The sequence below is a fragment of the Leucoraja erinacea genome, chromosome 4, assembly GCF_028641065.1.
Source record: "Leucoraja erinacea ecotype New England chromosome 4, Leri_hhj_1, whole genome shotgun sequence".
NCBI classification, from domain to species: domain Eukaryota; kingdom Metazoa; phylum Chordata; class Chondrichthyes; order Rajiformes; family Rajidae; genus Leucoraja; species Leucoraja erinaceus.
Window position 1 is genome coordinate 51908089 of NC_073380.1, and position 21493 is coordinate 51929581.

The window sequence follows — 21493 nt, forward strand, 5'->3', positions numbered from 1 at the left end:
CTGGACGATCCGGATGGAGGAGACGGCTGCAATGGGCCTTCATGCTCAGTTACAGCTGGGACTAGGAAAATGGTGCCAAAACCTGGCGACTCAGCATATGGACTCAGTGGGCTGTTTCCATTCATTCTGTCATTAATTGGAGATTGTACTAATGCATAGCAATAATCTTACTGATCTGTATGCAATAAAAGAAATTCACTGTACCTTGGTTCAGGTTTTAACAATGAACCATTGAACCATCGGAATTTGTTGGACAAAATGGCCATGAAATGTTCTTGGGAAGTCAGATTAAAGAGAAACCAAGGCATTTCTTTCATACATTTAGAAACAAGATGAAAACTAAATGGAGGATTATCCCTCCCCCAAGGATAAAGGAGTATATGCTTGGGGTCAGAGAATGTAGGTGAGATACTAAATAAATACTTTGCATTGGTATTGAACAAGGGGCGGCACGGTGATGCAGCAGTGGAGTTGCTGCCTTACAGCACCAGAGACTCGGGTTCGATCCTGACTGTGGGGAGTACAGAGTTTGTATGTTCTCTGCATGACTGTGTAGGTTTTTACCAGGTGCTCCGGTTTCCTCCCACACTCTAGTCGTACAAGTTTGTAGATTAATTGGCTTTGGTAAAAAATGTAAATTGTCTCTAATGTGTAGGATAATTTCACACAGAGAGTTGTGAGTCTGTTGAATTCTCTGCCTCAGAGGGCGGTGGAGGCCAGTTCTCTGGATACTTTCAAGAGAGAACTAGATAGGGCTCTTAATGATAGCGGAGTCAGGGTATATGGGGAGAAGGCAGGAACGTGTTACTGATTGGGGATGATCAGCCATGATCACATTGAATGGCGTTGCAGGCTTGAAGGGCAAATGGCCTACTCCTGCACCTATTGTTTATTGTTTATTGATAATGCTAGTGTATGGAGATCATTGGTTACCACAGACTTGATGGGCTGAAGGGCCTGTTTCTGCACTGTATCTCCAAACAAAACTAAAAACTAAACAAGGAAAAGGATGTGGAGCATAGTGAAGTCATTGTTGGATATACTCATTTTGAGATTAAAGTGTTGGAACTTTTGATGAGCCCTGAGGTGGATAAGTTCCCAGGGCCTGATTGTGTATCTATCCCACATTGTGTATGGTTTGATTTGGCTGGATAGCACGCAAAATAAAGTTTCATACTGTTTCTAGGTACACATGGCAACAATACACCATACCAATATCATGATCGAACCCTGGAGCTTAGATCTGCTCCGCAGAGTGTCACCACTCACCTCGACATAATTGAGTTGGCCGTGGTTACTTTGAGAAGTACCTGTATTACTCATGTTGAAAACAAAATCATGGCTTTCAAGATTACTAATTAAAAATTTGCATATAACTGGACCTTATTCTTTCATTTTAAATGTCAATCAAAAAAAACCATCCAAGGAAGATTCTGAGTAAAATGCTCCCACTGTTATGAAATAGCTACGTTTTAATGGTACAACCCTCCCCTGTGGCAATGCAATATATAGCTCCCTGCTTCCTGGGTACTGACAGTACTGTCAGATTATTCTTTTCACTGCACTTACCTTCCCGTAAAGGTCTGCAGTTCTGGAGTTGGGAAATATTTTAAAGGCTTCCCCAACTGTATGACATGAGTCTGCCAAGTAGTCAAGGTAGTATAGCCAGCAGCAATGGAAGCGGACAGGACGTGCAGTGTGTTGTACACAGCGAAAACCTGATCCTCTTCTGCAATGATTGTGTGGAGTGTGTGTGTCCGCGATGTTTGGTGGGGAACAAGCATAAGACGCACAGTTTCTCACCCTTTGAGGAGGCTTGCAAGGAACAAAAAGTAAGTACCTGAACTTTTCTTTTCTCTAGAAAACCTTGAGAGGAATAGATAGGATGAATGCAATCTTTTTCCTCAGGTTAGGGAATCAAGAACCAGAGGACAAAGGTTTAAGGTGAGGGGAAAATGTTTAATAGGAACCTGAGATGTAACTTTTTTAGAGGGTGGCTGGTATATGTAACGAGCTGTCAGATAAAGTATTCAAGAAGGAACTGCAGATGCTGGAAAATCGAAGGTACACAAAAAAGCTGGAGAAACTCAGCGGGTGCAGCAGCTTCTATGGAGCGAAGGAAATGGGCGACGTTGAAGAAGGGTTTCGGCCCGAAACGTCAGATAAAGTAGTTGAGGCAAGTAATATAACAACATTTAATAGACAATTTGACAGGTACATGGATAGGGGAGGTTCAGAGGGCTGTGGGCAAATGGAACCCAAACAATTCCATAAAGACTGGAAATAATCACTAACAAATGAGCTGCTGTCAAATGTGCTCTATGACCGACTGGGAAAGAGAGAAAGGGACACAACCCTTCCTGCTTGGGTGTGGATGATCTTCAAACTCCAGCACTGCTATTTACTGCCTATCGTCAGATGGGAACAGTGACACCTTGTTATAGGTTTGCTTGGTACAAATTAGCAGCTGACAGGGTTCCAAGAAAGAAAGCTAGCCAAGCCCAGGGAGAGTTGCGAGTTGAAGTCTCCTCTAACCACTGACTAGACAGTCTGATGTATGCAGAAGTAAAAATGCTGGAATCTATTATTAAGCAAGTGTTAACAGGCCACTGAGAAAGTGTCAATGAGATTGAGTTGTCATAATCCTACTAATCATAATCATACTTTATTAGACAAGTATATTTTACAACATACGAGGAATTTGATTTGCCATACAGTCATGCCATTAAAAGCAACAAAACACACACAATACATTTTAACATGAACATCCACCACAGTGACTCTTGACAGTTGCTATTGAGGGAGTGCAGCGATGGTTCACAAGGTTAAGTCCCAGGATGACGGGACTGTCATATGCTGAGAGAATGGAGAGGCTGGGCTTGTATACTCTTCACATGGAGTAGTAAATCTTGGGAATCCTCTTCCCGATTGACACTGAGCATATTTAAGACGGAGATGAACGGAGATGGGGTTAGCACGGGAAGGTGGGACATCAGCCACAATGCATAGATAGACATAACACAAATCATGAGCTGTAAGCCGTACCCCCGCTTCTATTTATTACCCTTTGTTTTTAAACTAATTAGCAATCCAATCCTAAACTTTGTTTCAAATCTCACTTTGCATCCGTCCACCTGAAGCTTAATAAAGGTTTAAAAGCAGAAGATCCGATACACACTTGCTGCTCATCAACATGTGGAGAGAAAACAGGTTAACATTCTCGGCCAACAAACAGAACCTGAAAAGTGAGAATACAAGCGTGTTTGGAGTAGCAAAGGTGGGAAAGTGGAACTCAGGTGGAGACTCGGGTTGCACAGGTGACACTTACTTGTTATAGAGCAGTACAGCACGGAAACAGGCCTTGAGGCCCAACCCGTCCATGCCGACTAAGTTCCCTAACTGAGCCAGTGCCACTTGCCTGCACCTGGTCTGTGAACCTACGAACCTTTTCTATCCACGCACCTTCCCATGTGTCTTTTGAATATTGTTATTGTTCATTGTCTCTAACACTTCCTCTGGCTGCTTGTTCAATATAGGCACCATCCTCTGCTGGCAAAAAGTTATTTTTAACTCTTTTCCCTCTAGATGTAGACTCCCCTATTCTTGGGTAAGAATGTGGTTACTCATCTCATCAATAGACCATAGTGCAAGAGTAGGCCATTCGGCCCTTCGAACCAGCATCGCCATTCAATGTGATCATTGCTGATCATCCCCAATCAGTACCCCGTTCCTGATTTCTTCCCATATCCCCTGACTCCGCTATCTTTAAGAGCCCTATCTAGCTCTCGCTTAAAAGTATCCAGAGAACCGGCCTCCACCTGAGGCAGAGAATTCCACACTCACAACTCTGTGAGAAAAAAGTGTTTTCTCGTTTCCGTTCTAAATGGCTTACCCCTTATTCTTAAACTGTGGCCCCTGGTTCTGGACTTCACCATCAGCGGGAACATGTTTCCTGCCTCTAGAGTGTCCAAACCCTTAATAATCTTGTATGTTTCAATAAGATACCCTCTCATCCTTCTAAACTCCAGACTATAAAAGCCCAGTTGCTCCATTCTCTCAGCTTATGACAGTCCCGCCATCCCTGGAATTAACCTTGTAAACCTATGCTGCACTCCCTCAATTAATGGGAAGGAAAGCTCGAGAAGGGATAAAAGAATAAGGTGCGAGGGGGGTACGTGAATATGGAAGTCAAAGTGTTGTATATGAATGTGCGAAGTATAAGAAATAAAGTTGACGAGCTTGAGGCTCAGTTAGAAACTGGCAAGTATAATGTTGTGGGAATTACAGAGACATGGCTGCAAGAGGGCCAGGGCTGGGAACTGAATATTCAACGGTATACGTCCTATCAAGAAGACAGACAGGTGGGCAGAGGGGGTGGGGTAGCTCTGTTGGTGAGGAATGAAATTCAGTCCCTTGCAAGGGGTGACATTGAAACAGGAGATGTGGAGCCAGTATCGATAGAACTAAGGAATTGTAAGGGTAAAAAGACCCTAATGGGACTTATCTACAGGCCCCAAAACATAGGGTGGACATAGGGTGCAAGTTGAATCAGTTAAAATTGGCATGTAGCAAAGGTAATGCTGTGGTTGTTATAGGAGATTTCAATATGCAGGTAGACTGGGAAAATCAGGTTGGTACTGGACCCCAAGAAAGGAACTTTGTAGAGTGCCTTCGTGATGGATTCTTAGAGCAGCTTGTATTGGAGCCTACCAGGGAGAAGGCAATTCTGGATTTAGTGTTATGTAATGAACCGGATTTGATAAAGGAACTTGAGGTTAAGAGCCATTAGGAGGTAGTGACCATAATATGGTCAGGTTTAATCTACAATTGGAGAGGGAGAAGGGTAGATCGGAGGTGTCAGTGTTACAGTTGAATAAAGAGGAATATGGGGCCATGAGGGAGGAGCTGGCCAAAGTTGACTGGAAAGATACCCTAGTAGGGATGACAGTGGAACAACAATGGCAGGTATTTCTAGGAATAATACAGAAGGTGCTGGATCAGTTCATTCCTAGGAGGAAGAAAGATTCCAAGGGGAGAAAGGGACGACCATGGCTGTCAAAGGACATCAGGGACAGTATAAAATTAAAGAGAAGAAGTACAACGTAGCAAAAATGAGCGGGAAACAAGAGGATTGGGTAATGTTTAAAGAGCAACAGAAGATAACTAAAAAGACAATATGGGGAGAAAGGATGAGGTACGAAGGTAAGCTAGCCAAGAATATAAAGCAGGATAGTAAAAGCTTCTTTAGGTATGTGAAGAGGAAAAAATTAGTTAAGACCAAAGTTGGACCCTTGAAGACTGAAAAAGGTGAACAACCGCAGCATTACCTTTACAACATGCCAATTTTAACTCCTGATTCAACTTGCACCCTATATCCAGGCTACTGTTTGGGGCCTGTAGATTAGTCCCATTAGGGTATTTTTACCCTTACAATTCCTTAGTTCTATCCATACTGACTCCACATCTCCTGTTTCAATGTCACCCCTTTCAAGGGACTGAATTTCATTCCTCACCAACAGAGCTACCCCACCCCCTCTGCCCACCTGTCTGTCTTTTCGATAGGACGTATACCGTTGAATATTCAGTTTCCAGCCCTGGCCCTCTTGCAGCCATGTCTCTGTAATTCCCACAACATCATACTTGCTAATTTCTAACTGAGCCTCAAGCTCGTCCACTTTATTTCTTATACCTTGCGTATTCATGTACAACACTTTGACCTCAGTGTTCACCTCCCCTCTGGCACCGTTGGCAATTGGCCCTGACCTTACTCTCTTATCCCTTCTCAAACTTTCCTTCACATTAATTTGAATATTTTGTAACTTTTCCTGTACTCGCTTCCCCTTCAACTCCATCTTTATACTCCCAATTTGTCAATCTCCTCTCTATATTTTATAAACATCTGTAAATATTTAATACAATTACCTCTCAGCCTCTTATGCTCCAGGGGAAAAGGGTCTCAACCTATCCATTCTCTTCTTATAACTCAAACCCTCCAGACCTAGAAAGATCCTCATAAATCTTTTTTGCATCTGTTTAATGACATCCTACCTATAGCAAAACTGTACACATGTTTTCAAGAGAGAGTTGGATTTAGCTCTTAGGGCTAAGGGAATCGAGGGATATGGGAAAAAAGCTGGAATGGGGCACTGATTTTGGATGATCAGCCATGATCATATTGAATAGTGGCGCTGGCTCAAAGAGCCGAATTACCTTCTCCTGCACCTATTTTCTGTGTTTCTCTATTTCTACACAGTACTTCAAATGTGGCCTCACCAATGTCATGTACAGCCATAAAATGACATCCCAACTCCTGTACACGTCAATAGTCAATAGGGGAAGGAAGAATCTGAAAACAAAGTGTTGGAGGAACTCAGGGGGTCAGGCACCATCTGTGGAGGAAATGGACAAACAACGTTTCAGTCCTGGTTGAGACCAACCCAAAATTTCATCTGACCTTTCCCCCTCAACAGATGCTGCCTGACCTGCTGAGTTCCTCCAGCAGTGACTTTTGCTCAAGATTCTGGCACCTGTAGTCTCTTGTGTCTCCAAGGCAGTGTCTGATATAGAGCAGATAAATGGGGCAGCATGTTGGAAATGGGCATCAACGTTTTTTTTTGATGAGGTTATCCAATTATAACTTTAAAAAAAACATTTCTATATGTCAGGAAGTAGCATCAATATAGTTTTCAATATAGCAGCGAAAGAGGCAAGGATAGGGGCTGGAGCCACATATCCCACAAAGAGATGGGGAAGGCTTAGACCGAGTTTGCATGGCTTCATCTTTGACTTAGAAACTTGAATGTTGAAGGACTGGAAGACATAACTTTAAGGTGAGAGGGATAAAGTTTAAAGGAGAAGTGCGGGGAAAGTTTTTTTTAAACAGAAGGTGGTGAATGCCGCGGGTGGTGGTGGAGGCAGATACAATAAGCACATGGATATGCAGAGAATGGAGGGATATGCATCTCATGCGGGGAGAGGAGATCATTTTTTAATGCTGATAAATGTGAGGTGCTACGCCTTGGCAGGACAAATCAAAATAGGACGTACATGGTAAATGGTAGGGAATTGAAGAATACAGTTGAACAGAGGGATCTGGGTATAACCGTGCATAGTTCCTGGAAGGTGGAATCTCATATAGATAGGGTGGTAAAGAAAGCTTTTGGTATGCTAGCCTTTATAAATTAGAGCGTTGAGTATAGAAGCTGGGATGTAATGTTAAAATTGTACAAGGCATTGGTGAGACCAATTCTGGAGTATGGTGTACAATTTTGATCGCCCAATTATAGGAAGGATGTCAACAAAATAGAGAGAGTACAGAGGAGATTTACTAGAATGTTGCCTGGGTTTCAACAACTAAGTTACAGAGATAGGTTGAATAAGTTAGGTCTTTATTCTCTGGAGCGCAGAAGGTTAAGGGGGGACCTGATAGAGGTGTTTAAAATGATGAGAGGGATAGACAGAGTTGATGTGGACAAGCTTTTCCCTTTGAGAATAGGGAAGATTCAAACAAGAGGACATGACTTCAGAATTAAGGGACAGAAGTTTAGGGGTAATATGAGGGGGAACTTCTTTACGCAGAGAGTGGTGACGGTGTGGAATGAGCTTCCAATGGAAGTGGTGGAGGCAGGTTCATTGGTATCATTTAAAAATAAATTGGATAGGCATATGGATGAGAAGGGAATGGAGGGTTATGGTACGAGTGCAGGCAGGTGGGACTAAGGGGAAAAAAATTTGTTCGGCATGGACTTGTAGGGCCGAGATGGCCTGTTTCCGTGCTGTAATTGTTATATGGTTATATGGTTATATGGTTATTTTGGCATCGTGTTCAGCACAGACATTGTGGTCTGAAGGTCCCATTCCTGTACTGTATTGTTTTATATTGTCTGGGCTGGACTTTGTCAAATCTAGTACCCGGAGATCTATCATTGTCTGTAGCAAAACAAGTGAGAAGTTTCCTGGTGAAGAAGCAGTTTATCTGGAATAGAGTAAGAGAGTCATATGGCACAGAAACAGGCCCTTCGGCACAACTTGCCCACACCGAACCACATGCCCCAACTACACGATTCCCACGTGCAAACATTTGGCCCATATCCCTCTAAACTTATCCTATCCATGTACTTGTTCAAATGTTTTTTATACATTGTCATAGGGTACCTTCCTCAACTATCTCTTCTAGCAGCTCATTCCATATACCTACCACCTTTTGTGTAAAAGTCCAATTAAAACTTTCCCCCACACCTTAAACCTATGTCATTTGTTTTTTTTCATTCCCCTAATCTGGGTTGAATACTGTGCATTTACCTAATCTATTCCTCTCATGATCTTGTATACCTCTATAAGATCACCCCTCATCATCCTCCTTCATTCCAAGAAATAAAGTCCTTACCTGCTCAACTTTTCCCTGTAGCTCAGGCCCTCCAGACCTGGCAGCATCCTCATTAAATTGTAATTCATTCACTGAATCATACTGTAGATAAGTGATGGCACAGAATGATATAATACAATACAATACAATACAATACAATCTATTTGTTGTCATTTGAACCCAGAGGTTCAAATGAAATTTGGTTTCTGCAGTCATACAAACAAGAAGAAGAACCAAGACACAACACAATTTACACGAACATCCATCACAGTGAATCTCCTCCTCACTGTGATGGAAGGCAAAGTCTTATCCCTCCCCTGCACTCCTCGTTCTCCTCCCGATGTTAGAGTCAAAGCCCCCGGCGGGCGATGGTAAATAAGTCCCGCGGCCATTATAAAGCCGCGCCGGGTGATGCAAGGCCGCGCTCCGGGTCTTGGTGTTGGAGCCCCCGGCGGGCGCAAACAAGTCCAGCGGCCATTTAAAGCCGCGCCGGGCAGTGATGTAAGGCCCCGCTCCAGGTCATCCTCAACCCCGCAACTCGAGCAGGAGAAGTCGCCGTTGCGGAAGCCCCGAAAAGCGGTCTCCCAGCAGGGACCCGCGGGCTCCCGGTGTTACTGTCCACCAGACCTGCGGTAAGCCTCCGAATCTCCTGGGTCGGGTCACAGCAGCGCGCCACCACCGCTCCACCCGCTCCGAACTCGGTCAGCTCCACGATGGTGGGTAAGTCCGCAGCTCCACGACTGGGGCCACAGGTCGTTCCGGTTGGAAGCCGCTCCATGGTGCTAGACCCCAACAACAACGGAGACCTGACAGAGAAAAGGTTGGGGGTTCTCCGTGCAAGGGAAAGATTTTAAAACGTTCCCCCCCCCCCCCCCCCCCCACCCCCCCCCCGCCCCCCACACACATACCCAGTTTAAAAAAAAATAAGAACTACATACAAACGAGACAAAAAATAAAAAAACGACAGACGGACTGCAGAGGCCGCTGCGACGTGAGTCGCGCCACCAATCCTTTTAGCTCCCAATAAACCCAATAGAACAATAGTCCCATTGCCCCGTTCCACCTTGTAGAATTGCAAATTAATTTCTCTTTGGTGTCCGTCCAATTATCTATTGGAATCAGGGGCTGACTCTGTGTCCACCACCCTACACACTGTGAATTGCAGACCATCATTGCTCCCTGCATAACTCAATATTTTCCTCTCTGTCCCCTGCATCTTTACAACCAAGTCACAGATCATAAAGAAAGTAAAAGCTCTGAGGAAGATTCACGACAAAGTCAAGAAGGACACGGACCGTATTTCCATAACTCTACAGGATATTGAGGTAAGCAGAAACCAATGAACTCTCTTTTCCTCCCACCATCCTGGCGACACCATTATTGTCTCCAAATCTACCCTTTACAACCTAGGTTGTAATATCTACAAATACTGATAACTTCACATTATTGATGATTATATATTTATTTGTTGGGTTGCGTTAAAGCTGCAGCAAGTAAGAATTTCATTGCTCTGATCCCGGTGCACATGACAATTATACACCCTTGCTTCTTGATTTTGGTGACGTCCTATGCCAGAGGCACCTTGGTCTTATACTACCATTCTTTGGGGATACTTAAGTGTTTGTTATTTCCTACTCGAGTTGACCCGAAAGAGCCCATGAAAGGTAAACTCTGGGCAGTTCCTCTTGAAAGGGCATTGGCATCAAATGATTGCACTAGAACAAGAAAGGTGGCACAGTGGTGGAGTTGATGATCCAGGTTCGATCCTGACCTCGGGCGCTGTCTGTATGGAGTTTGTACGTTTTCCCTGTGACCGCGTGGGTTTTCTCCGGGTCCTCTGGTTTCCTCCCACACTCCAACCTACAGGTTTATAGGTTAATTGACTTCTGTAAATTGTCCCTGGTGTGTAGGATAGTGCTAGCGGACGGGCTGATCACTGGTCGGTGCTGACTTGGTGGGCCGAAGGGCCTGTATCTCAAAAGTCCAAAAAGAACAAGGCTGGTGCGGTCTCTCAGTTGGGATAGATATCGCTTTGTCAGCATTGTACACAACCAAAGATAAATAAAAGTAGATTAAAACACTTCATCATATTTACATCTCAGATCCCCCCCATATAAGTCTTTGAAACCTTCACTCCTCTAATATCATTACCCCCTCACTCCCTAACTCTATTCCATTTTCAATCTAACTCCATCAACCCTAAACCTTTCCAACATCATACCGTCACCCCCCAACTCCATCCCATCCGCACTCCACCAACACCATCACACCCTCACTCGCCAACTCTATCCCCCTCCCCACTCCCCCATTCCCTCCCACCCCTCAACTTCATTGCACTCAACGCCACCCCATCCCTCATTCTCCCCTGTCACCGTCACATGTGCTGCTGTCATCTCCTCTCACAATCTTAGGATGCCTGAATTTTGGTTGCTTGGCTCTGACCATCTCAGCTTTGATCAATGTTTCTCATTAAATCACTTGAACTGATTATTTTTTTTATTCAGCGTATTGTCTCAAAAACTAAAGCGTCCGTTGAGGAAAAATACAACATAATTAAGGAGCTGTTGGAAAATGACAAGAGAACTACAATAGGCCTGATTGAAGCAGAGGCCTTGTCCATGGAGACCCAGATTACCATGCAGCGAGTGGACAAAGAAGCATACAAGGATGCCATCACTTCCATAATGGAACGAGTCGATGAAATGAACTGCACCGCAGATTCTGAAAATGTACAGACACTGCAGGTAAGTATTCCTGTTACTTAGATCATGAGGCTGTTTTAGGGAGGGTAACATTGAAGAATTGAACATTTTTCAAGTGTTGATATAGAGGAAAGTTTCCGCCCCCCCCCGCCCCAGACTACACTCGAAATATCAGAATAATATTTAAATAATGACTTTAAGGTAATTCTGTCCATCTCGTCCATGCCAACAGATAGATAGATAGGTAGGTAGATAGATAGATAGATAGATAGATAGATAGATAGATAGATAGATAGATAGATAGATAGATAGATAGATAGATAGATAGATAGATGGATAGATAGATGGATAGCCTTTAGAGGAGCAATCCCATTAATACTCTTCCTCCTTTTCTACTTTCTCTTTACTCTTGTGCCTTATTCTCTCTCGTGCCTTCCCAACAACTCCCCTTTGATTCTTTTGTTTGTCACTTACCTACACGAAAGGGTAATTCACCAATTAATCTACCGTGCTGAAGATGGTCAGAGCAGGCTTAAAGGACAAATAGCCCACTCTTGTTCCTGTTTGTGCTCTGTTGTTACATTCTTTGTTATAAATTCCAGCCTTTTCCCTATTACTGGCATTAGGCTAACAGGTACGTAGATCCCTACTTTCTCTCTGCCACGTTTCTTACACGATACCTTCTAATCTGCTGGAACAATTCCAGAATGTATAGAATTTTACCAACTAGGGAGTAGAGTTACCATCTACCTCATTGGAGACCCTCAGACTATCTTTCATCGGACTTTACTGGACTTTATCTTGCAGTAAACATTATTCCTTTATCCTGTATCTGTACACTGTGGACCGCTTGATTGTAATCATATATAGTATTTCTGCTGAGTGGATAGCACGTGACAAAAAAGCTTTTCCCTCAGTACATGTGACAATAAACTAAACTAAAACAAAAAAACTAATTCAGGCCTTCACTGTATCTGTCTCTTGGCTGAGCCATCTCTTGGCTCCAGAATTTAAACCCTGCATCCTGTTGCATCACACATCCCTAGCATGGATCAGATTCAATGTAAAGCTCCCCCTGCACTGTCTCACTAACTCAGAGTTATATCATCACAAATGTTAAATTTGGTTTGTTATGTACTATTCCACTAATAGTCTAATTAAATAATTTCTTTATATTTTAGGAATTCATGAGTTGGAAGACACGGTAAGAATTTCAATTGTTTTATGACTGTTGGTGCCTCGTGCAGTTATTTTCCACATAGTCATTTTGTTGCAGAAATGTCATCCATTGTAGAAATTACCCAATGCATTCTGTTTTCAAAACAAATTAAATTAATGGATGGCTGATATGAAAGATAAAGATTGTACAAAAGGAAACCAGAATGGTAAGTGAGTAAATTGAGGGATTCAGGGCAAGATAGTGGTTAGGTCAAATAAAAGCTTAATAGGAAGAAAAGCCAAGGACAGGTTAATGAACAGGGTGGGACTGATGACCTGAAATGTATTTATTTCAATGCAAGGAACATTATGGGTAAGGAAGATGATCTTAGAGGCTGGATTAGTACATGGAACAATGATGTAGTGGCCATTGCAGAAACTTGATGAGAAAAAGGCAGGGTTGACTACTCCACACCTCAGGGTTTAGAAGTTGCAAATATGATAGCGAGGGAGGAAAAAGAGGCGGTGGAAGCAGGGTTGCATTACTGATCATGGAGAATATTACAGCTATATTCTGCACACTTATTTTCCCCTTTCCTCTGTTGTACTTGAGTTTGACTTGATTTCGATAACATATGCTATAACTGATTAGTTTAGATAGCATGCAAAACAAAGCTTTTCTCTGTACCTCAGTGCACGTGACAATAATAAACCTAAACAGCTGCACATAGAGAGGACATCTCGGAGGCCTTTATGTAGAATTCAGGAATATGAAAGGTGCTATCACTATAATAATAAATGATAAACCTCCCAATAGTCAGCAGGAGGAACAATAATACTGGAAAATTATGGAAAGATTTAAAACAATTGTTGATGTGTAGATTTTAATTTCCTCGTTATTAACTGTCGTCATGCCAGGACCTTAGATGAGCAGAATTTGCTTGGTGCATCCAAGAGTATGTAGATAGTCCAACCAGGGAAGGGGCCACACAAGACCATGTATTAGGAAATGAGCCTGACCAGGTGATCGGTGGGTGAACATTTTGGGAACCGCAATCATAACTATGTACGTTTATGATAGTTCAACCCTTTTTACCATCTAACCTCCAGTTTCCACAATATAAAAGTTCGGCCTTTGAGGTGTATTTTCCCTTCCACCCCTATCAATGCATTGTAAAACCTATACTTCTAAATGTTATGTTACAGATTAACCCAAAGGTTATTGGCTTCTCTACCTATAGCTGCTGTTTGACTAGCGATCCCTGCATTTTTTGTTTTCTTTTCACATTTTCAGTATTCATAAAATATTTCTTTCAATTATTTTCTGTTTCAGGCTGAACAAAATAATTTGGCAAAAATACTCAGAAACTCTCAAATACTTTTTAGAATATGTATCAAAATCCTTTCTCATGTATCAGTGGAATGTACAGGATATTTTTTCCAGGATATGGAAATTATAAGCCAGAGAGCATGGGTTTATTGTCAAATGGAAAAAAAATTATACAAACCTGAGGGGTATTTTTATCATAGAGGATGCTGAGTATATGGAACAACCTGCCAGAGGAAGTAATTGGCCTGTTTCCATGCCGTATGGTCTTCCAATGCACCTGCTGCATTTGTCCCCCTTGGAGATTGAGGTTGCGGGTTTGGAATGTGCTACTGCAGTAGCATGCATGTGTAGCTGTGGTGCATTGAATAGATGTCATACCTTCAGCCACCTACCTTCAGTAGGTAATGTAGGTGTCTGGCACATCATCCATAAGTTATGATCTTGTGAGTGCAACTATATCAGACTGTTGCTTGTCCAGTCTGTGTGACAGGTCTCCCAATGTATCAACAATTCTCAGATGTTTATGAGGAGGACTTTGCAAAGTTAACTGGACTGGGAATTGCTCTGAATTTGATGCTTAAGTAAACATTGGATGGTGCATCCAGTTTTGGTCCCCTATTTAAAGTATTAGCTAAGGTGCAAACATGTAACAGCGTTGCTTTCTTCACATTTGGAGCAGCACAGTGGTGCAGCAATAGAGTTGCTGCCTTACAACGCCAGAGACCCGGGTTCAAACTTAACTATGGGTGCTGTCTGTATGGAGTTTGCACGTTCTTCCTGTGACCGCATGGGTTTCCTCTGGGTGCTCCGGTCTCCTCCCACACTCCAAAGACTTACAAGTTTGTAGGTTAATTGGCTTCTGTAAATTGTAAATTGTCCCTAGTGTGAAGGATAGTGCTCGTGTGCGGAGTGATCACTGGTCGTCGTGGACTCGGTGGGCCGAGGGGCTTGTTTCCACAATGAACCTCTAAAGTCTAACGTAGAGTCTAAAGTTTAAATCACCCTCTTGTTTAATACCATTTAGTCTTGAAACGTTTGAAGATTTGCAAATGTCATTTGGTAAAGAACTGCCAGTGGAGAACAAAAGACTGAAATCACTGGAACGATCAGTGGATGAGCTGCACCAGGCCGTGAAGAAGCTGCTGCCACGGATGTGGGAATGTAAGTTGGATAAGTGGAATTTGAAGACTGTTCAAAGATGGAGAATACTTAGCTTATACCTCCCTAAGTTATGAGGAATGAGATGTGATCTCACTGTAGTGTACATCATTCTTATGGTGTTTGACAGAAAAGATGCAGGGATAACGATTCCTCTGGCTGAGTTGTCTAGAACCTCAATGCCAACATCTCACATTAATGCCCCTGTCCCACTTAGGAAACCTCTGGAGACTTTGCGCCCCACCCAAGGTTTCCGTGCGGTTCCCAGAGGTTCCCGGAGGTTTTTGTCAGTCTCCCTATCTGCTTCCACTACCTGCAACCACCTGCAACCTCCGGGAACCGCACGGAAACCTTGGGTGGGGCGCAAAGTCTCCAGAGGTTTCCGTTCAGGTTTCCTAAGTGGGACAGGGGCATAAGGATTTCTTCACCCAGAATGTAATGAATCTTTGGAGATTTTGTTGAGTTTTCTGTCTGAGAAAGTGGTCACCGAGCTTCCACGGAGAGCAATAGAATTTTGGATATTACGGGAGTCAAAGGATATAGATCCTCAACTTCCTCATGGTTAAAACCAAGGAACTGATTGTTAACTTTGGAAGAGAAAGGTTGAGAATCCACAAACCTGTCTTCATTGACAGGACAGTAGTGGAGAGAGTCAAAAATATTAAATTCCTGGGTGTGTATACCACTGCAGATCTGTCTTAGATCCAGCACATTGATGCAAACCCCATAATGCCTCTACTTCCTCAGAAGATTGAGGAGAGTTGATTCATTAACAAATACGTTCTTGAACTTTTACTAGTGTACAGTAGAAGGCATATTGATTGGTTACATCACGGCCTGGTTCGGCAACTCAATCGCCCAGGAATGAAGAAGATTGCAAAAGTAGTGAACATTGCCCAGACCATCACGGGTACCTGTACTAACCTCCCCACCATCGAAAGGGTGTACAGGAGCCGGGTGTCTAAAAGCCAGCATCATCAGAGACCCACACCACCCTGCCCACACTCTTAGTTCACTCCTGCCATCGGGATGAAGGTTTAGAAGCCTGAAAACTGAACACTGTCCAGGTTCAGGAGCAGCTTCTTCCTTACAACCATCAGGCTATTAAACACTACAACCTCCAAATAAGCCGCAATCTACATAGACTTGGGTACATTGTTCTTGTCTTTGCACTATTATTGTTCGTTTAAAAAAAAAATTATACACATAACTGATCTTTTTTTATTTATTATGGTGTGGACATATGACAATAAACATTTTTGACGACTCTTGAGTTAGAAAAGTGAAATGGCCCTGATGTAATATATCAGCTATGATTTTATAGGAAGATGGAACTAGTGCAAAAAGATTCAACCCTAATTCAGAATCAGATTATTTTACCATCATATAAATTAAACAAAAAATACGAGTAAAAATCCCAGAGAGTGTAAAGACTGTAGTGCAATCCAAAGTAGTGCAAGAAAATACTAAAGTGCAATAGCAGAGTTTCCAATTAAAATAGCGTTATGATTAAGAGTGCGTGGCAGCATTCCAGGTAAGTGGGTATGAGAGAGGTGATTGGTTCAGCAATCTGATACAGTGGGGAAGAAGCTGAAGTCTGGATATCCGAGCTGTCACGCTGCCAAAAGGCAGAGTAAGAAAAGGGTGGTAGTTACTCCTGCCTTCCTGATGCAATGCACTATGAAGATGGACCAGATGAAAGGAAGTGACGAGCCTGCGATGAAATGGGTTGTGTTCACCACTCTCTACAAGTTCAGTAAGTCGAGAGCAGAGCAGTTGTCATACCAGGCTGAGATGCATCTCGTCTGCATATTCTTTATTAGCGCACCTCTTCTAGTTCAAGAGAATCCTTGTGCACATTTGCACCTTCTCAGAACGCCACAGAAAGTAAATGCCCTTCTTGATCACTACATCAATGTGAAAGCACCAAGTCGGGTTGCTGGTGATATGGATGTCTAGGAACTTGAAAGCTGTTGTTCATCTCTACAGCAGCTTCGCTAATGTGAACAGGGTTGTGTTCACCCCACCCTCCCCACTTCCTTAGGTCAACTACCAACTCTCTTATCTTATTGACATTAAAGGATAGGTTATTATTCTGACACCGTGACACAAGGTCTTGATCTCTTTCCTGTATTATCTCTTTATTGGTGTTTAACCGGCTGAAGCCAATGAAAACTTAAAGAGGAACTTAAACATGATTTCAGAACCCATCCATAGACTCCATCATGAGTGTCCCATCGGGAAAGCAAACCTAACCTACCAACGAGATGAATGGGATAGAGCCAGCAGGGCAAGGGAGGTACGCAGTGGTGGGTTATCGTTTGCCTGCTCAAAGTGAGCTTTAAAAAAACATTTTTATCCTGTAAAAACATGTTGTTGCCAGAGATTACCACCCACTTTGTCTTGTATTCATGATGGTATTCAGGCCCTTTGCCAGTCGGTTGCCATCGGCTTGACTGAATTGAGTCTGGGATTGAGACTAGCTTGTTCTGGGATTCTCCCTTGGTATCCTTGATAATCTTATGGTGATCATACTAGGCCTTCTCAAGCATTAAAGAATCATCCATCTTGAGAGCCTTGGATCTGGCCTTTAGCAGAGTGAAACTAGTTATGATAGACGCTAATTTTCTTTGTTTGAATTGCTTCAAACTTTTAAATATTTACCGGTGTATAGCGCATGACTATAGTTTTAAGTTTTAATAGCAGCAAAATAATATTTTTTTAAAATCATGTTACAGTTATGAGGAATATTACCTTCAATGAAAATACAGCACACAGAAATCTCATGATATCAAGGGATCTGACTTCAGTACAGTACACACCTACACGCAGCAGTGTCCATGATAATTCAGATCGTTTTGAAAACATTTTCAATGTCGTATCAAATGAGAGCTTCTCATCTGGAAAACACTATTGGGAGGTGAATGTGAGGAACAAGAGTGAGTGGAACATTGGTGTTACATATCCGTCTATTAACAGGAAAAGCAAAAGCAAGGAATCCATTCTTGGCAAGAACAAGAATTCATGGTCCCTGCGGATGGTTGACAAAGAATACTATGCATTTCATGCTGATGAGTCAATTTTGCTTGATCTGAGCAGTGGGGACCAAAACTCTGAACGCTTGGGAATATTTATAGATTATGAAGAGGGGCGCTTGTCTTTCTACAATGTTCACCGTGGCATCCACATTCATTCCTTTAAAACAAAGTTCCGGAAACCAGTATATGCTGCGTTCAGTCCCGTTTCATCCTCACGTTCAAAAGATTATGAACCAATTGGGTTGTGCAATTCATGTGTGAAAATTAAGGAACTTTCCAGCATAGACGAAATAGAATTTTAAAAATGGGAATCCTGATTAACATTGGAATAGCTGCTTGGAAATCAGTTTACATTGTATTCTGAAGTTTTGGGTTTTTAAGCGCTTCGGTGGAATTATAGTTTTAAAATTTATGACCAATTACTATTGTTCTGGCTATTTCTCGTGTATTTTGGCTTAATGCTGAATGTTTTATATTCCTCAAGACTAAAATGCACCAATTGAAGAATATAAGAATATATTCCTCGTTTATTTCCAAGTTCATACAGGGGATTTAATATATGTATTGAGAGGTAGCTGTCAAAGTTTCTCCAGAGATGCTGCCTGACCTGATGAGTTACTCCAGCACTTTGTGTGTTTTTGTAAACCAGTGTCTGTAGTTCCTTGTTTCTATATCAAAGTTTCATATAAATTACAAAACAATTGTTTTTGTTCAATGTCATCATGTGTCACCTGTCTTATTCATCTTTAGCTAATAGGAAGTACCATCATTGGCTTACAAAACCATCATTAATTATTTTTCTTAGTATGTCAGAGAGATTGATTTCAAGGCAAAAACGAATAAAATGAGTAGTGGGTGAAGATTAGACAGTATACATATGGTATCTGTGCTAAAGTCAGACCTTTCTTTAACAAAAAAAATAACTTCAAAGTTACACAGTGCCAAACACAAAGAAGGTAATACGATGAAACTAAATGTTTGAGGATGTAGGTCAAGAAGTCTAAAGGTAGAAGGACTTTTTGTGTGCTATAACTGGGTTAACTTAGTTTTGCAAATTACCTTTCTGAAAGTGGATGTCATCTTCAATGTTGACAGGTAATGCATTGCATGTAAATCGAGGCTAGAATTTGATGAGACAATCTTGTAATTATCTTTTGTTTCGGTTGCATTCTTTTCTGAAATAAATGTACCATTTTCAAATGAGGGAAGTGTATTTTTAATGCTTCAGTCTTTGTTTCCACGGAACAACACAGCATGATTCAAATTTGATTCAAAGATGGGCTTTGGAGAATTTGTGTTACGTACTTCTCTCCATAGTGTTTTCATGTGTTAAGCAAGCTGGAAGCGGCATTTGATGTTTTAGCTTATTTATTTTATCGATACTGCATGGAAACAGACTCTTCGGTCCTCCGAGTCCATGCCGACCATCGATCACCTCTACACACAAATGCTATGTTATCCCACTTTCACATCCACTTCCTATACATTAGCAATTTACAAAGGCCAATTAACCTACAAGCCTGCACGTCTTTGAGACGTGGGTGGTAACCCACGCGGTCATAGGGTGCATGTGCAAACTCCACACAAACAGCACCCAAAGTCAGGATTGAACCCAGGTCTCTGGCGCTGTAAGGCAGCAGCCACTGTGTAAAAAGACACGGAGTGCAGGTGCGCCATCACTTGCCTCACACACCCAAGCAGGTTTGAAATGGGAGACTGAGGCCAATTCACGCATTATTTAAATAGCCATAATCTTCTGCACTCTCAGCATGTTGCCTGGATTGGAGACCTCTGGTTATGGAGAGAGATTGAATAGGATGGGTCTGGGTTTTTTCTGGAGCTAAGGAGGCTGAAGGGTGACCTGATAGAAATAGATAACATTGAGAGAGGCATAGATGGGGTAATCACCATATGTTTTACCCATGGTTGGGAAGCAAAAACAAAGGTGGCATAGGTTTAACATGAGAGGAAGGTGTTTTACTTACGATACAATAGAACTTATTTTATCCCAGGAGGGAAATGGATCTGCCAACAGTCATAAAATACAAAATAGATGAAACGTGAAATTAAAGTGACGAGTGGAAAGGATTGGGAATGTGCAAAGATCGGGGAGGGGGGATGTGGTGGGGGAAGGGAGTCAATCTACTCCACGACAGAAGGGGGAGGAGTTGTACAGTTTGATAGCCACAGGCAAGAAGGATCTCCTGTGGCGTTCTCTACTGCATCTTGGTGGAACCAGTCTGTTGCTGAAGGTACTCCTCAAGTTGACCAGTGTGTCATGGAGGGTGTGAGCTGCACTGTCCAAGATGCTCTGCATTTTGAGGAGCATCCTCTCCTCCAAGACCACCTCTCATGAATCCAACACCACCCCCAGGTCGGATCCAGCCTTCCTGGTGAGTTTGTTAATCCTATTGGTGTCTGCGACCTTCGCCCTGCTATCCCAGCACACGACAGCGAAGAAGTCGGCACTGGCTACCAATGATTGGCAGAACAACTTCAGCATCTTACTGCAGATGTTGAAGGAGCGGAGCCTTCTCAAAAAAGATGTGAGGTAGGTTTTTCCACACAGGCAGGTGTATCTGCAGGATATCAGGTGACCGGTGGTTGGAGTGGAATCAGTGGGCCAAAGGGCCTGTTTCCATGCTGTATCACTAAATTAATTTTATATACCTCAAGTATGTCATGTAATAATAATAATAAACTTTATTACGGACTCAAGGTCCAGACAAGGGGCAACATTACATTAAAAATGCATTGCATAGTAAACATCATAAAATACATATAAAATCTTGGTATATAATTTATAAAACATCATAATTTATATTTAAAAAAGCACAATACATAACTTAAAAATCCAGATTAAAAGAATGATCAATGTCCTACAACGAGACAACGATACAACGATACCAGTGTCTCCACAGCTGGGATTCGTAGTGCTAACCGTTATGTTTGACAAGGCCACAATAAGCACATTTTTAGAGTCATTTATCCTGCAAATGAATTTATACATGTGATATCTTAGGATAGCTTCTAAAGTACTGACTCCTGCAGCCACAAACATACTACTGGCACTACACCATCTAGGTTGCCTTAGCAGTGTTCTCATGGCATCGTTATATGCCACCTTTAGTCTCTGCAAACTTGTCTTTCCATAGATTGACCACATGTGCGCAGTGTAGAGTGGTGTGCAGTATGCTCTAAATAGCGACACCTTCACCACATCTGCACACGCACCAAATTTACGCAAGAGAATATTCGCTTGTACATAGAGCATGCGTCGTTGCCTATAAATATCCTCATCATCTGTCATTTGTTCAGTAATAATATGCCCTAGATATTTTACCTTATTACAGACACTAAGATTATTGTCAGACAATTTAAAATCAGGATATTTTAGACATTTATCTTCTTTGTTTCTACAGATCATAACAGCACTCTTACTAGCATTATATTTAATGTCATGTTCCACACCATACACAGAACATATAGTAAGGAGCTGCTGGAGACCAGCGCTAGATGGACTAAAGACCACAAGATCATCTGCAAACATAATATGGTTCACTAAAATATTACCAATCACGCACCCAGTGTTACAGGCTTTCAATTGTTTAGACAGATCATCAATATATAGATTAAAAAGGACTGGGGACAAAATTCCCCCTTGTCTAACACCATTGCTAACCCCAAATGGGGCTGAGACCCTATTGCCAAATTTTATTTGCATAGTCTGGTGGGCATACCA

The 21493-nt window shown here is 42.2% G+C and overlaps 1 protein-coding gene across 1 annotated transcript; it reads left to right on the plus strand.

Moving 5' to 3' along the window:
• Nucleotides 1-530: 530 nt before the first annotated feature.
• On the plus strand, nucleotides 531-18580 carry LOC129696382 (zinc-binding protein A33-like). The gene is made up of 6 exons (XM_055634242.1): nucleotides 531-1832; nucleotides 9595-9690; nucleotides 10870-11109; nucleotides 12249-12271; nucleotides 14580-14716; nucleotides 17452-18580. Exons 1-6 carry the CDS (start codon nucleotides 1635-1637, stop codon nucleotides 18051-18053), a joined length of 1296 nt encoding a protein of 431 aa, XP_055490217.1. The 5' UTR covers nucleotides 531-1634; the 3' UTR covers nucleotides 18054-18580.
• The last annotated feature ends 2913 nt before the right edge of the window (nucleotides 18581-21493 follow it).